Source organism: Passer domesticus, chromosome 5 (assembly GCF_036417665.1).
Source record: "Passer domesticus isolate bPasDom1 chromosome 5, bPasDom1.hap1, whole genome shotgun sequence".
Classification (NCBI taxonomy): Eukaryota; Metazoa; Chordata; class Aves; order Passeriformes; family Passeridae; genus Passer; species Passer domesticus.
The window spans coordinates 55,038,537-55,055,049 of NC_087478.1; the positions used below are offsets into that span (position 1 = coordinate 55,038,537).

General features: G+C 43.0%; 1 protein-coding gene across 5 annotated transcripts in view; it reads left to right on the top strand.

The window, feature by feature from the left end:
- SCUBE1 (signal peptide, CUB domain and EGF like domain containing 1) overlaps positions 1-16,513 on the top strand; it is a 230,160-nt gene that overhangs the window by 25,055 nt on the left and 188,592 nt on the right. For 3 of the 5 annotated variants that reach the window (XM_064420577.1, XM_064420578.1, XM_064420580.1), the window contains exons 1-2: positions 11,085-11,487; positions 14,214-14,336. In XM_064420577.1, coding sequence (XP_064276647.1) covers positions 11,400-11,487; positions 14,214-14,336 — 211 coding nt within the window. In that variant the 5' untranslated portion in view covers positions 11,085-11,399. Of the gene's footprint in view, positions 1-11,084; positions 11,488-14,213; positions 14,337-16,513 lie in introns of those variants that run through there. The other 2 variants (XM_064420576.1, XM_064420579.1) reach the window with 2 other exon arrangements.

Genomic DNA, 16,513 nt, shown 5'->3' on the forward strand with positions numbered 1-16,513 from the left:
TCTCTTTCTGTCCAGTGTCTGCCCTCTGGCATTTTTAATTGATTTGCCTTTCTTCTCTAAAGCTTTTAATTGGCCTGAACCCTGTTTTCCTTCCCTGTCATAAAACCTTGCAACTGAAATGTGCTTTCTCATAATATCTTTGTCTGCATAATCTGCTTTTAAATTTTAAAAAAGGGAGCAGGGCAGACGGCAACAGGGGGAAAATAAAGCTATAGTTTCATGTAGGATTGCTTGTGTATGTTGGGTTTGTATCTGAACCCAGAAAACAAATGTAAACATTTAAATTTTTTATTAGCATTCATTTCCTTTCACCCTGCTTATCTTTTGGTGCTTGATTTAATTTGTAGCATACTGGATCCTGGCTTTCAGTAAACTGAAATAACACTATCAGCATGATTATTGTTATAGTACTGGCAGAAGATATTTGCTGGCTTAATTTCAGTGAAAACTAGATGTCTGTCTGTGGCTGTAAAACAATTTATATTTATAGAATCATCTATTCTTGAGTGAAAGGATTTCTTGGAGCATGACTGTTTTGCAATACCCAGGACTTATCCCAAATTTCTAGTGTAAAAATAATGCATTTAAACTCTGTTGAACATGATTAGAAAAGAAAACAGTGTTTAATGAACATGGGGCTTTAATTTTTGGGTGGCTAGGGATAAGTTACAGCCTTTAATTAGCTCCCACTGTATTTTGGTAGGACAGCACACTGCACTTTACAGTACTGAAGACTGTGGAGCAGCAGTCAAAAACAGGGACTAAGTTTTGCCAAGGTTATTAGTAGCAGTGGATGCCTAATTGTGGACCCCCTTGAGTGGCCTGATTTCAAACAGGCATGGAGCTTGCAGTCCCTGTGTCAAGCCACTCTTACCTTTATAATGGAGACACCTGAAATCCCTTTCAAAATCCTGACTCTGGGTTTTCCCTGGGTTTTCCTGGGTTTTCCAAACTTCTCGTGTGAACCTGAGAAAGTAATTTAACCTCTCTGTATGATCTTTCCCTTATCTTTACTAAGGGAGAATAATACTCCCCTTTTCTGTGTTATGAGACCTAATTCATGAATATTTATCAATCTCTTTAAATAGAAGACACTTGTAAAATACTGGCCTCATCATAAATAATTTTTGAAATTGCAAACTGGAGACTTGCTGAAGTTTCTATAGCTTGATACAAAAATTATCCTGGAGCTACACCCTCTCAGTTCCTAGTGTGGAGTGACTTTTATGTAACTTTGTTATCCAAAGACAAAACTCCTATTTTGTTTTCTTCCCAAAACAAAGTGTGCAGGCTGATCAGCTGTAGCTGGCAAGCCATGGAAGCACCAAATGAGGCCCAGATGACCCTGAGTGGCACAGATGGCAACACTTGCTGTTGTTGCCCAGCTGCTCATGGTATCCCTCCCCTGCAGAGAGAGATGTGGACTCTACTACACCTCAGTAGTGTTCAGGTGGAACTGGGACATGCAGTGTAAGACTCCCACAGGGCTGACACTGCTGTTCTGCACACTGCAGAACTGTTCAACTTGCTGTTTAGGTCTGGCAGGATTTGCACCCCCTTGACACAAACCTGAGTGTGCAACTGAAGGCCAAATAAAGCCAGCAGAAAGCTCTACATTATTTTGAGTTGTGAGGTTGGACTTGCAGAGGTAGTAAGAAGATGCAAATTAAAATCCTGTTCAAACATTTAATGCCCTGATTAAGCACTAGCGGAAGAGAGAGAAGAACAGACAGAGAGAGCTGTAGAAGGTAGGTACTGTCATGTTCAGTGTTAGCTCCATAAAAACATGTAGATGAAATTGTCTATTTCTAGGTAAAAGAACCAAGGATGCTGTGTTTCATGCAGGTTCTGCACATCAAGATCTTACATGTACTATCTGCAGTCTTGACACATGTAGATATATCTACATACATCTGGCCTTTTTGGTCCAAGGTTTCTTTCATCAAGAAATTGGTGACACAAGTATTGATTTTGCTTCTCTAATTCTATCATATTTGACTGAAATTCATTCCAAATTATTTTAGATTTGTAATTTAAATTGAAGAACAATGAGAGTTTACCTGGGAGCTTTCAAGCAGTCAGTAGCTTGTGCCTGCTGTATTTTCACTTTGTGATATTTTTCTGATTTCATCAGCTCTCTGAGCACACTTTTATGAAGCCTTACTGTCCTATAATCTTCTGTAAGTTTCTTTCACTGCAGTTTACTATACCTGTGTTAGTCCAATCCATCTCTAATGGCATAATAATACTAAAAAACAACAACATGAATAATGGGTCTGCACTGTGTATTTAATGTAATTTGAAAAGAGAAGCAATGAACATATGAGACTAAATCCTCCTGTCGTTATTCATTCAGCCATGGCCTTTCAATAGAACAAAATAATATGCAGGATTAAGGTGAGTGGAATTTTACCCTCTCTATATCCAGATCTCGTGAGGATGCTGCATTTAATTCTATTTGATAATCTTCTCTTCTATTTGCCATTTCACACCAGCTGAAACTGCAGCTGCCTGTCAGGAATTGAGTTAGTCTGAGCTTCAGCTATCTCATAGGTAGCTTAGTGCACTAAAGCATAGGCTCCTCTGGAGAGTCCTTAGGGAGGAGAACTCATTTAGCAGAAAATTATAATTGGGGCTTCCAAGTGGTTCTGGAATCATCACTGTATATTTGGATAGAATGATGTCTTTTCAAAGCCTTTGCAAGTGTGTAACCAAGCAGGGAGTGCTTTTAAGGATGAAGTAGGCAATGAGAATGCCTTAATTCCTGGTCCTTTTAAACATGATTACTGGGAAAATGTGTGAGATGTGTACTCTACCATTGAGATGCAGCATGCTCGCAGTCTGAGGGGTCTGGGGAGGGCTGTTCCCCTTCTGTGCTGGCGAGGGATCTCCACCAGCTCCTTCACAGCAGTCTGTGTCAACATGGCCTGTGAGCCACAGGCTCACTCACAGCAACTGCAATTACCCCTGCAGCCACCATGGGACTGAAATAGAGTCCTGAAACTTGGGGAAAATGTGCTAGAAGGAATGAAGATTTGCTAACCTTTTGTTTTATTAAATTCAGGTTAGAACTGCAAAAATCAACACACACAGGTGTATAGACTTTTTTGTCTCGTTTTGTTTTATAGAAGGGGAGGCATTGGTTGATGTGGTGGAAAAATCTGAGGCAAAGATTTGAGCTTGGATAGTTTCTGCAGTATCTTCTCTGTTGGAAGTTTCTCATAAACCACAAAGATCATGATAGTCTGGTTCTATCAGGTTTGTCTGGTGTGTTGACAGCAGCATGATTCTACACAAGATGAGGACTTTCCTATTGCTGCACAGTTCTGTGGGAATTGAATTTTACTTATACTATTCCTATTAAAACCCTAAGTACCCAACTGTATCCTTAGGTCTAACTTAAATTTTTCATTTCCTTTGTCTAGTTTTTCCAACTAAAACATGTTCATTTTCACTGGTGGTAAGGCTCATAGCAGTGCTCAGCATCAACATTTTAAGCATTAAGGCTACCTAAAAATGTGAGAAACACAGCTGATATAAATTATAAAATTAATGTAATGCTACATTTTATATATTTCTACTTCATAATGTATACTTATTATCATTTTAAATTATTAAAATGTATATGTGTTATTAATTTAATATAAATGATACCATAATCTTGGCATCTCTAGACTTGGTTGTCTTTACAATAATATTAACTTTACAATGCTGCATCCAAGTATTTTAAAGATCCGATTGAGAGATTTTTCCTTCTTCATTAAAAGACAATGAGGAAAAAGTCTTCTCCCTGTTTTGAATTCTTCTTGTTTCAGAAGCACTATTCTGTTTACTGGGAAACACTTGAAACTTCTTAACTGTCACAATCCTTAGCTAATCTGAGCATGCCTAGAGATGGAAAAGAGTTACTACAGGACCATAGGAGACAGGACCCTGCTTGTTCTCTTTCTGAACTTTTCATTGTGGTGTCACACTGTTCTGTAAGTTATTTCTCACCAGGTGAGCCCCACAGGGCTCATGCTATAGGACTACAGGCCTCAATTTCTGCTGCTATCCCCCTGACACACACTGGTCTCTCCAGGTGACAGCTACAGTGTTTTATAGTATTTTTTCACAACTGAAGAGGTTAAGGCTACAGTCACAGCAGGGGAGATGCAGGCTTTCTGATCAAAGCCCACCTCAGTTCAGCTGTGTTGAAGGAACAGAGCAACTGAATTAAAATGCATTTAATTACAGTCCAAAGAATTACATGCATTTATATTTCAATATAGGTACCTACTTTGGAATAAAACTTTACTTGGTTTATAGAGGTTTTGTCTAGGATAAAAGTTGTTACTGGTAATAGGCCAGGCTTACTGGATAAAGCCAGGGCTTGAACTCAAGCACATCTTTCGTAACACACTTCTTGTTTAAGATTAAGTTTATATGGCAATGGGCTCTTAAATTGTGGGTTGTGTGCAGTAAATACTGCAGCTAAACAAGGGGATGAGTACATGTTTACACTTGAACTAAAATGAGCACATTGATTTTAAAAAATCTATACTACATAGCTCCCACTACATAGTTGGCTTGGACTTGGTTTGGTGAAGAGATTGATACTCTGACCTGGTGCTTAGTCCTCCAGCTGGTTTTGATGGAAGAATTTCTGTCCCTGCAGTAAATTGAACAGATGCTGCAATGCAAAACTATCTAAGTTTCAACAGCATTGGACTCTCTTCACATTACAGCAAATTAAAGAGAAAATCTTGAGAGCAGCTTTGGTGCTGTGGGCCTCCCTGAAGAATGCAGAATTTCTAATTAGTACACAAATCTCACTCTAGCTCTCAGTGGCTGGGTGGGTAGGGAAGGAAGAAAATTGCAGGAGCTGGCTGCATTAAAGATATTTTTCCTGCCTGTCTGCAGTAAAGGTGTCCTGAGAAATAACCTTTAATTGTTTGTGGAATTGTGGAGAAATCAGGAAAAATTTTTTTTATGAAAAAACTTCTGTTGGAATTTTCCTGGAGTCTTGTTGCTGCTATCAATGTTAAAAATGAAATGGTTTTGGTTCAGGAAAGGTTCAAAAGAGTTGTTGCCAGAGTCTTACAAGATCTTACCATGATTTGGCGAGATGTCCTGCCAACTCACCCACATCCGCGGCTGCTCTGCCAGGCTGCAGTTGAAATTTGGAGCCTCTGGAAATCCTGGGGCTTTTGTGAGTGCTTTTGGTTTGTGGTGGTGTTTTTTGTTTTTTTTTTTTTTTTTTTTTTTTTTTTAGGGGGGGAAGGGAGGGCAGGTAGGCCCTGAGGGCTCTGAATTGAAAAAAAAATTAAATTTTGCAATGTTAAGTCCTCTGTGAAGCTGAATCAGCTTTTGCCTCTGAAGTGGTGACATTGTGTGTTCCACACAGCAGAGATGACTGCCCATGTGGATTAGAGCCACGTCACTCCCCACAGCTGGTTTTGAGCTGTGCTGAAAGATAAAGAGACTGTGAGTGGAGGGCACGGCCTCTTGTCTTTGTCCTGCACCCAAGCCTACTAAGGCAGTCTTTGCAGAGGTCTATAGGCAAGAGTAGTCCTGCTGATAAATATGTACATGCTTCAGTGTTCCTTGCATGTTCAGGACCTTGATTAGAACAAGAAAGGGAACTGATAGCTGACCACAGATCATAGGTACAACAGAAAGTACCTCAGCCTCAGGGTGCAAAGTGCTTTGGAGAAGAAATCAGAGCCAGCTGTAGCCATTTTTGAGAAAAGGTTTACTTTCAAACAAGAGATACGTACATGTCTTCTAAAACAATCCAAAAGCTTTCTCTTTGTCAGCTGACTTACTAGAGCTCTGTTTGCTGTTCTGTGCAGGCCAGAGCAGTTAATGACTACCCAGTATTTAAGATTTTAACTATGGTAAGCCTAAAATGCCAAAGACGGGACTTTCCTCTGAGTTGCTTGACATTTTTGGAGTGTGCAAACCTGGGTGTTTAAGAGGATTGCATGTTAGGGCAGCAGCAATCACAATCTGTGAGATTCATTTTGAAAGTAACTGAAATGCCAATGCTAAAATACAATGGCAAGTAATCTGCAGCAGATTAGGAGCCAGAAGTTGTACTAGCACAAGTCACTGTTTTGAAGTCTCCAGTGGACAAGTCATTGAATTAAAATTTTCATCCTACTCAAGTCTAAGGCTAGTGGATGGACAAAGAGCAATTAGATTTTTTTTCCCTTGATATTTCCCTTCTGGCTCCCTTATGCCCCCACTTCCTAAAACCCAACCATTTCAGAATGTCACTCTCATCTCCTTATGAACACAAGGACACATCACTGCCATTTCTAAAACTATTTTGGCAACAGTTATCAAACAGGACTTCTAGAAGGTATCCTTCTCAGCTCTATGTTTCCACAGGTCCTTGTCATCTTCTCCCACCTGCTAAAGTATAATCCCAGAAAAGGTAGTAGGCACAACCTTGTTTTTTGTGTCTCTCTTGCAGCTTTTAGAGGTGTCCCTTATTAATTTCAAGAGAGACTGCTGTAACCAGTCTCCTGTATAATGAAGGTTATGAAGTTTTATCCAGCTCTTTATGCATCAAGTCCTTATTCACCTGTTTGAGATGTAACCCTCATCCTGGCAAAATATGCTTTTACTAAGATTGACTGAGTACCACAAAAGAAGGATCTACTCTGCTTTTCATGGTGATGGTGGTATTTTCAATCTCTTCATTCATGTTTTCATCTTTCCCTCTCAGTGGTTATAATTCAAGCAGGAGAGAAAAAAACCAAACATCTCCATTACTCTTCCTAGTAACTCCCTTCTCTCCTCCCACTTTCTAGCTGTTGAAGCATTTTTTTCTGAATGGAAAATTGTTCATGAGACACTTAGGAGGAAAGAAACTTATGTATTTGTGGATAGTAATTCTCAGTAAGGTGTTTTGAGCCTTATGAGCCTCATGATCCACCGTGTTAAAATAATTACAGGTTTAAGGAAATGCTTTTGCATGAGTCTTCATCTCTTTTGGCACCCTGGCAATGGAAGGGGAGAGACAGTTGGATGAAGCAGGCGACAAATTTTGGAGGAAGGTAACAGCACAGAGAGTAGCTGTCCTCAAGCATGAGTTGATGTCTGTCTTCAAAGTCTGGCACTGACTTACACCTTTTTTTTTTCCCCCAGAATATCCAAATTTACCACTACTTCCACAAGGTTTCACACATTGTCTCACTGATGGGAGAGTGAGATAAAACTGATTATGATCTCACCAAAGCTATAGAATAAATGTCCCCTCTTAACTGTTACAGCAGGTGCTATGCAATTCCTTGTTCCCTCCAATTAGGGGGAAAAAAAATCCTCTTCCTCTTATATGCTGAATTTTCTTGTGCAGAACTTAATTATGGATTATGGTGGACTTGTGTTGTTGTTTTTTACTCCCATATACAGGAACAAATCATTGAATTACTTCAGCTGCATGCTGCTACTTGACTTCTAGGAAACTTACATGTCATATTTCCCTGGAAAGAAGTAATACAGCATCTATGCATGTCTATTGCCTGTTAGTGTCAAAAGCTTCTCCTAAATACATGTAAAAATGCAGAATGGTCTATATTGCTTTGAAGAGTTGGGCTTGCATTGCTCCTTTCTTCCTAATAAAAAGTATTTAAGTAAAGTTTGGAGATACATGGTTCAGGGTTCAAAGTGTAGGTGCTCCTAGCGCAAATTCTGGCACACGCATTCCTTGTCCCCTATCCAAAGGAGCCACATCTCTCCCAGTTCTCCCAGAAAAATAGATGAACTGAACTTAAAAGGGTCAGGGTTTATGTGCTTCACTGGCCTCATGAAAGCCCTAATTTGAGGAGACAGACAAAACAAGTTTAGTGTGTTATTTTGAGAGGTGCTACATTAATACAGTGAAAGGCCCTGCTACAGTGGGCTTTCACTGCAATTGTGTTGAGGTGAACACTGTGTGTGGAGACATGAGGCTTGACTCCATTTTCTCAGAAGGCTGATTTATTATCTTATGATATATATTATATTAAAATACTACTACATTAAAACTATACTAAAAGAAAAGAGAGAAAAGAATGATCAGAAGGCTACAAAGAACAAGAATAGAATAGAACACAAAATCTTGTGACTGCTCACAGCCTCGACACAGGTGGCTGTGATTGATCATCAAGTGAAAACAATCCACATGGACCAATGGAAGATGCACCTGTTGCATTCCACAGTAGCAAATAGTTATTGTTTACATTTCTTTCCTGGGGTCCTCAGCTCCTCAGGAGGGGAAAATCCTAAGGATTTTTCATAAAATATCATAGTTACACAATTGGACAGAAAGAAGAGGGACAGAAGGAAGGAAGGGAGACAGAAATGGAGAGATAAAGAAATTGTTTCAAGTTTGCATAGTATTGAGTGATTGCTGTGATTCCCAGCACTTCAACAGCTTGTGCTGCCTCCTGAGGCAGCAGTGGCCCCAATATACAGGTGTTCATAAATAGCAAACCAGGAAACCAAATAATTCTGCAGAGGCTGTTCTGTCTTTTCAAAACTGTCTTTTCAATTTTTGAAATGGTGCATATCTGTGGGAAAAGGTGTTCTGAAGGTGGGAGTACTGTTCTGCAGCCACAATTCTATTTGTGCTCTTGCCTGATATGCAGCTTTGTATGGACTTTCTATTCTGTAGAGATGGATCCTGTTTTAAAATATAACTCTTTTATTATTAAACATTATTATTATTATATTGGAATAGTCCCCAAAGCTTTAAGGGCATTAGTGTGGAAGAATATTAGGAGCCAATTAACATGCTGCCCAAAGGTTTTGAGACACAGCTAAAGTACTTTGGTAGAGAGCAGAAACACTGGAGGTGCCCCCTAGGCTGGGTTGGCTTCACCTGCAGCCCAGGGTAGCTCTTGCTTATCCCCCTTATCCAGAGCAGGTTTACAGGCATGAATCTGGCTTTTACTGTCCACATTGGAAGAAGCTGCTTAGTCATTACTTCTAAAATTTAATTTTTCATAAAATCATTTTTGGAATTGACATAGAGATTATGTTAGATTATTATAACCAATCACAAGGACATAATTACAGGTGGAAAAGGTGGGGATCCACAAGGATCCCTTTTCTAAGATGTGTCCCTTAGCAAGGAAGACTGAAAAGACCCATCTGGAAATATTCAGCCTGGCATTGTAGATTATATTCTTTATTTTATGTAATAATCCTGATTTACAGTTCAGGCCTTCTTTAGATAAATACAGTACTTTTGTATTTCCTCATGTATTCTATCTGTCAGGACCTTGGTAAAGGAAAAACACAACAAGCTCACTAGAAGAGGGACGGCTGATCTGAATGATCTTTAGCTTTCAGTTGTATGCCACCCTCAGAGAATATGAGGACATATATAAACAATGCGAGATTTCATCAAGGGGACCTCCTTTCCTGAGTGCCATATAGGTATTATGGACTGTAAATGTGTAGAGTCAGGCACAAGTGTGGTGATTTCTGTAACTCAATAGCTGCAGCTAACACGATACTTACAATGCATGGCAGAGAGCAAGTCACCAAGGCAGTGGAAGCGTTTTGCTGCTTTAGCAAACTTATTTATTGTACTGTGGCTTTTTAAAAAGTTGAGATAGTAGATTTTTAGACTAGTGAACTCCTTCATTAAATATACAATTTTTTTATTATTTATCCCATTACAAATTTTAGTATGATACCATGAAATTGAACGAAAAGGCCAACTGTGAAATATTTAAAAAGCAACAAATGGGGAAGGGGTTTAAGATTTAGCCTAACTTTTCACCTAGGACAAAACTCCCCCTTCCAAAAATCTTGGAAAAGAACGGCCCTTGGGTGCCTCTGCCGTGACGGTCACGAGGTGGCGCTCCAAGGCACCGTGTGGTCCCTCTGGGGACCTCCGCGGCACGGACGCGCCGTGGTGTATCCATGGAAGACTCGGGCATGGAATCCACCGCTGCACCTCAGCCGGGTCACACACACACAAAAAATAAGCGTCCGGATTTAAAATAGCAATAGCCCTAACCCCACCCCTAAGGGATTAAGGACGGGAATGCCCAAAGTAGAGGTGTAAACACGCGGAAAGCAAACAGCTTTGTCACCGTGCAGTAGTGGCTTAGTGTTATTGGAGAATAAGGACCGTGGTGTGGAGTTTTACTAAACACGCAGCTGGGCTGAGCAACTTTTCTTACGTTTCTTTCCCATCTCTTCAAGCTTAAAAGTACTTAATTGTCCTACTTTCTGGGCAAGTGTATTGTACTGACATATATGTGTATTTGGGAGGAACTTGTCAAAAAGAAGCATCAAAGGCTATGACAGGGTGTATTTATCTTCCAGACAAGTGGAACTCATGCACGACAGACAGACAGCCTCCCAGGGGAATTGGGAGTTGAAACTCCTAACTGCCATGAAGTAAAGGGGAATTACTAAAGTAGCAAAGCATTTCAGCAGTGGGGTACCTGTGAAAGAAAGGTGGAAAGCGAAGATGGGCGACACGGCCATAACAAGGGATGCCTGACAGCTATTTCAGTCCTTTAAAGACAGTCTGAAAGAGTTTAGGATCATGGAGCTTGCCTCGGAGGGGAGAAATATCTCATGTTTGGGTTTCAAAGTGAAGGACTTTCACCTCCAAGGTGCTGGTGACTTTCGGGAGAATATCTCCCCGGGCCGGCCCAGGGATCCCTTCAGGAACCGCGGTTGACCCGAGTGAAGGGCTTGGAGGAGAAAACCTAGGGCTGGAAAGGCACACTGACCTCCGCAGCAAAGCCCTTAAAACCCTGGAGGAAGCCAGCGTCTGGTGATGATCCGTGGCAAGCGGGAGCGGAGTTAGCCGAAGTTAGAAGATAGGCAGGGGAGAGGGAAGAAAAGAAAGAAAGGAAGAAAAGAAAGGAAGAAAGAAAAGTTGTCTTTTAGCCTGAACCCGAGAAGGGTGAAGGATCCCTGGCCAGGGTTGCCAAGGAGATGGGCAGTGTGCGCCGGCCTGTCTACCCTCACAGCCGCGGCGTGGGGGTGTCCGTCCGTCCGTCCATCCGTCCATCCCATGGCGGCCCCCGCCGCGGGGGGGCGCAGCGCGGAGGGTGGCGATGCTGCCGAGTCCCTACGCGGTCCCTGCCTATCCTACCTGTCGGGGCGGCAGCGAGCCGAGCCGCCCTGCCACGCCGGGCAGTGCCGCACGCCCCGCCAGTAGGCACCACTCGGCGCAGGGACCGGCTCCCCGCCGCCCGAGCACCCCCTCCCCGGGGCGGCGGGGAGCGAGGGCAGCCGCGGGCGCGGCTCTGCCCCCGGCCCGCCCCGGCCCCGCCCCCGCCGCGGGAGCCCCGGCGAATCAGCGGGGCGCTGTCAAGGCGTCAGCGCCGGCGGCTCCGCGCGGCCGGCCCCGAGCGCGTCCCTTATCGCAGACAGGCACCGGGGATCGCATCATTATCATGGGCACTGTTTGCTTTTCGCGGCGCTGCTGTTTGCTTTTCGCTCTCGCCTGGGCCGGCAGGTTGGCGGGAGGCAGCGGGGGCGCAGGTAAGAAGAGGGGGCTCCGCCGCCGTGCCGCCTTCCCCAGGCGCGGGCGGCGCGGAGCCGTGGCCCCGGGGGGACCGTGTCTGTCCGCTCTCCTCTGCCCGCTGTACGGTATTGAGGGGGAGGTTAATTCTCGTAGCGCCGAGGGTTTTGGAAGTTGCGGTGGGGAGGTGTTTTCTCGTGTGTTTGACACAGCCGGAGCCGAGGGATTTCTGCAGGGAGAGATGGGGCAGAAGAAGTTAGTTTCCTTAAGTGCCCACGAGATAAGTATGTGCTGAGCCCTGGAGACTCCGCAAAGCAAGCGTCGACTGGGATATCTTCACAGGTTTTCCTTGTCTGCGCATTAACCCAAAGACCTGGTGTTTTTAACACGGGCCCTCCTATCAGTTTAATAGCTCTGATTATACTTTGTCTTTGCTTCGGTGTATAAAAAACCAAACCAAAAATCGAACACCCCTCAATCCTATCTGCTTTGGAATGTTGCAAGCCCGAAGTGATTTCTGAAAGAAATGTGTGCAGGTTTTGAAGTTGTGCGAGGAGAAATCTTTTAAGGTGAAGTACGAGCGGGGACAGGCGTGGGGGGGAGGGAGGGGGAGAGGGCGTGGAAAAAAAATCCTTGTTCCTCGGATAGTGTTTAAAAGTAACAAAATGAACGAAGTCAGCCTAGAAGTTCTTAAAGTCCCAGTAATGCAATGTGAAGATGTGGAGCAGAGCAGAGGCTCATACTTGGTTTTGCCCTTTCATTTGACTCATTGGCATTCACGCCTGACTCCCAGGCATCCTCTGGTTGCTGTGCAATGTCCCCCTTGGCTCAATGCAGTTTTAAATTTTGACGGCATTATAAAGAGTCCAGCTGTCACTTTTGCTGATCTTGATGGGAGATGGGTGCCGGTTTAATGACTCGAAAAGTATGAACCAAAGCATTAAAAAAACCGCAGAGAAAACCCCCCAAAAACTTCTTTTCTCTTTGTGCTTGACTGAATCTGTGCCTGAGCTGGGCAACACCTAAGCTAAGTCATGTAAATCATAACTAGATCTGAATTGGCTCAGCAGTAAAAATAAACGAATGGACAAGATAGAAGGCAACAGTCCGGAAAATTACGACGCTCGGTGTTCTGTTCCCCTCTTTCTTAAAAAAAAAAAAAAAAAAAAAAAAAAAAAAAAAAAAAACAAAACAAACCAAAAACACACACAAAAACCTCTACAACAACAACAATACAGAGTCCAGGCGATTCTCTGTCTGGGATTCCAGAAGTGCCCCGCGGGGCTGCCGCGGTCTGCACCTCTCAGAGAAGTTCTCTGCTGTGTGCCATGCTACAATATCTGCTTATTCTCCCCTCTCTAAATAACCCCCTCCTGTTCCTGGTGACTTTGAAGGACATGTGTTATCACTGGAGATGGCTGAGTGAGCACTTCTGAAACAATTAGCGTTAGGATTTCAAGCTAATAATAAAACTGTTTTCACTTTAGTGCACCTTTTGGAGGATCTGTTAATCTAATTGGCATGAAACCAACTGCACATGCCTCTCGCTGGATGCCCGTCTGCCTCCCTCCGCAGCACCCCTGTCTCCTCGGTACTTCCTGGCCATAAAGCGGGGGCTGTGCTCTGTGCAGCTCTGCGGGTCCCTCTCCAGCTGCCTGCCCGTGTCCTCCCGGGAGCCCCAGATGTAGCTGTGGCGTGAGGCGGGGAGGAGTCCCCTGGGAGGCGCGGGACTGACACTGCGGCCGTGCTGACGGCCCGGCCTGGGCGCGGTGGCATCGCCGCCCTCGCGTCGGGAGCTGCGGGTGCTGATGTGCCCGGGGACCGGCTGTGGGCAGTGCAGGGTCGTGGCAGCTTAGGCAGGGCCAGAAGTGTTCCCGTGTTCCCAGCGCACCCCATCCCTGGGTATGTCGGAGTGGTTTGGTTTTTTTCCCCCCATGCTCACCTCATTAACATTCCCACGACTACCAGATCTTGCCTCTGTCTCATCCTCCTCCCTCCCCATGCTCTTTAAGTCTGGGGGAGAGAACGAATGCCCGTCACTGAAATGTTTGTAAAGGCTTCCTACTCTGAAAACAAGAAAAGCGATCTAGGTTCCCCCTTTCAGCGTCGGGCGTACCCAGTAAGGCACCCACCCGTGCAGGGGCCGGGACGGCTGCTGGCACTTTTTTCCCCTAAATGAGTGTTAGTCCAAGTAGGTGATGTTATTGCAGGTTGCTTTCCTCCACTCTACCTTACCGAGTTTCATATGGTCTTCCGTTTATTTATTTTTTTGCTGCTCAGTAGAAAGTATTAATGTGGTTTTGCTGTTCAAATATTTTTTCCCATTCCCCCACCAGCACAGTTTATTTAAACTAGGGTCTGTCTTTATAAATTAGGAAAATCTCTGTGCTAAAACATGCAAGTGGTCTTTTTTTCTCCTCTTATATGTAATTTAAGCATTCTCTTGTTTTATTAAGATGTGGGTCTCTAGTACCAGATTTAAACAGCAGAAGCTAATTTCTAGTGTCTAAGTATTTTATTAATAGTGCAGAAATGTGAGACCGAGTCCCTCCAGCTCGTTGGAGCAGTGCTTATAAGGGACTTGAGGAGAAGATCACGTTGTCTGGTTTAGTTATTTGTCGTAAAATGTTCTCATTTCCAGCATGACACTGAGAACGCAGGCAGGCAGACAGCTTCAAGGGGAGTATCTATCCCTGGTGTTTTGTGGCTCAGGTCTCCCTTCTTATCTGTCCCCTTGTGCTTCCAGATGTTGACGAGTGCGCAGAAGCTACGGATGACTGTCACATCGACGCAATTTGTCAAAACACACCAAAATCCTACAAATGCATCTGCAAGCCAGGCTACAAAGGGGAAGGGAAGCAGTGTGAAGGTAAGGACCGATCGGCTCCTCTCCTGTCTGTTCTCCCCTCCCTTCTTTTATTTGTTTGCTCTTTGAAAGCTTTTGTAAATAGCTGAATTCCTGAAACGATTAATGCAGATTTACAGCTGCTTAACCTCAAATCTGGGTGTTTATTGGCAAACATCCCCCTGCTGCTTTTGCTAATTGTCCGGCACCGCAAATGTTGTGCCCGCCAATCTGCTCTTAAGAGTAAAATGAAAAAGGGGGTGTGAGGGGCTGGCGTTCTCTGGTAGCACCAGCTCCTACTGGGCAGTGGTGGGCCTGCTGCCCCTGGGGTTGGAAGCGCCGCGCCAAACACGTGGGTGTGGCCCGGGGATGGGATGGGCCGGACCGGACCCGACCGGACCCGACCCGACCGGACCCCTGGCCAGCTCCCCAGCAGAGAGCAGATGGAAAGGACTTGTTTTCCCCAGACAAGTTACAGAAGGTATTTTTCTGCACCAACTCAGACAGGACGCTGAAGTTTGATTCTCTTTGACACTCTACATGTGTCATGATTATATAGTTCTAATCCTCGGAACATTATTTTAAAAGGAAACACTTCAGATTATTGTGCTTATAACAGTCTTGAAAAAATTTACTTTACTTCTCTATGTCCTCACATCAATCTTGTAATTGAAAAAGATCTAGCAGATTTTATTAGGCTCTATGTACACTTATATTTTGGATTTTATGCACTTCATCTTGTCTATTGAGTCTCAGTGTAGGGATTCTCTGGTGAAAAGCACAATTATTGTAATCACAGCAGAATACCTTACAAATAAAAGATGCAAGATTGTTACTTTTTCCCACTTGTAGATACTTAGTAGGAATAATATTTTCCTTCCAAGTTTCTCTCATTCTTTCTAAAAAACATCTATTGCCAGTCCATTCAAAAGATTGAAGACCTAGAAATTAATTTTGTCTACAAAAATTTGAAACCACATATTATTCTTCATGGACCTCCAAAATGTTTGTTCAAGTGCCCTCTGAAAGCATTTCTGTGGTTGTCATATTTTTCTGTCTTGGGCTTAAATTGACAAATTCTGATTTTCCGCCTTTTGGTGCTCTAGCATCTCTGAGCTGCTGTTCCTCTGGAAGCTGGATTTTCTTTCTTGCAAGCAGAATAATCATTCAGCACCGGTTCTTTCTCTATTCATCCCTTCCAGGGAAAGAACTGCAAAAATGTACTCGAGGTCACAGCTGATGAGGTTACAGCATTCCCAGCATTGGTACTTATTGTATTGGTTTTCTTCATTAAAAGTTTCCTTATGCTTTAAGTATTCATAGTTTAGTTGTTGAGCTCCGTTTAGCTCTATAGATGTCGCTTATATTCATGCTTGTCTAATACACATATATCTCTGCCTGACTTGCCTTGGCTCAGTAAGAAAAATCCCAAAAATCCCAAACTCAGTAAATAGTAAAAAGCAAGAGTGATTCTTGTAATGATGTGCAGAATAATGGAACATCTGTGTCTGATATCAAACTCATATCGGATAGAGTTTAGATATCTGACAAGCCTGATGAATAAACTGGGCAGACTGCAAAACTGCATGGATGTTCAGCATTAGTCAGGTAATGTAAGCTGTCTAAACCAGATGTTACTGTGCATGATATTTAACTTCTTTTCCTACAATATTATGTTAACAGTTCTAAAGATTTTGCATTGTTTCCGTGTCTTAAATTGGTAATTAATACCAAATTTTGGTAGAAGCAGAAAGCTTCAGACAGGGTCAGTGGCAGGTTTAAGATCTACCTCAGGCCTGCTGTACATGGAGGGTCTATTTTGCATCTTGATGTTAGGTATTCAAAACCTATAGAAATAAACAGTCTAGCTTAATTGATTGGTATTTAGTATTCTGTCACAAGACAGCCTCAGTGATCAGCTGTTAGAAGTTACCTTATAAGATAAAAGTGACTATTAACAAAGATGAAACCCACTGGATTGTTTTTGTTGTGCTAAAACCAAAACTGGGTCATTAAATAATTATTTTCTTGATTTTAAAGCCCAGTCGCTATAACTGGGCTTTTCAAAATAAGCCTTTTGATCAGTGAAACTAGTTACCTGTGAGAAAAAGATTTTGTACAGATAATGAGCCTCTTTAGCTAAGTTTGTACCAATCTACCAGTGTCGCTTCATGCGTGAAGAACGTTGATTATATCATAAC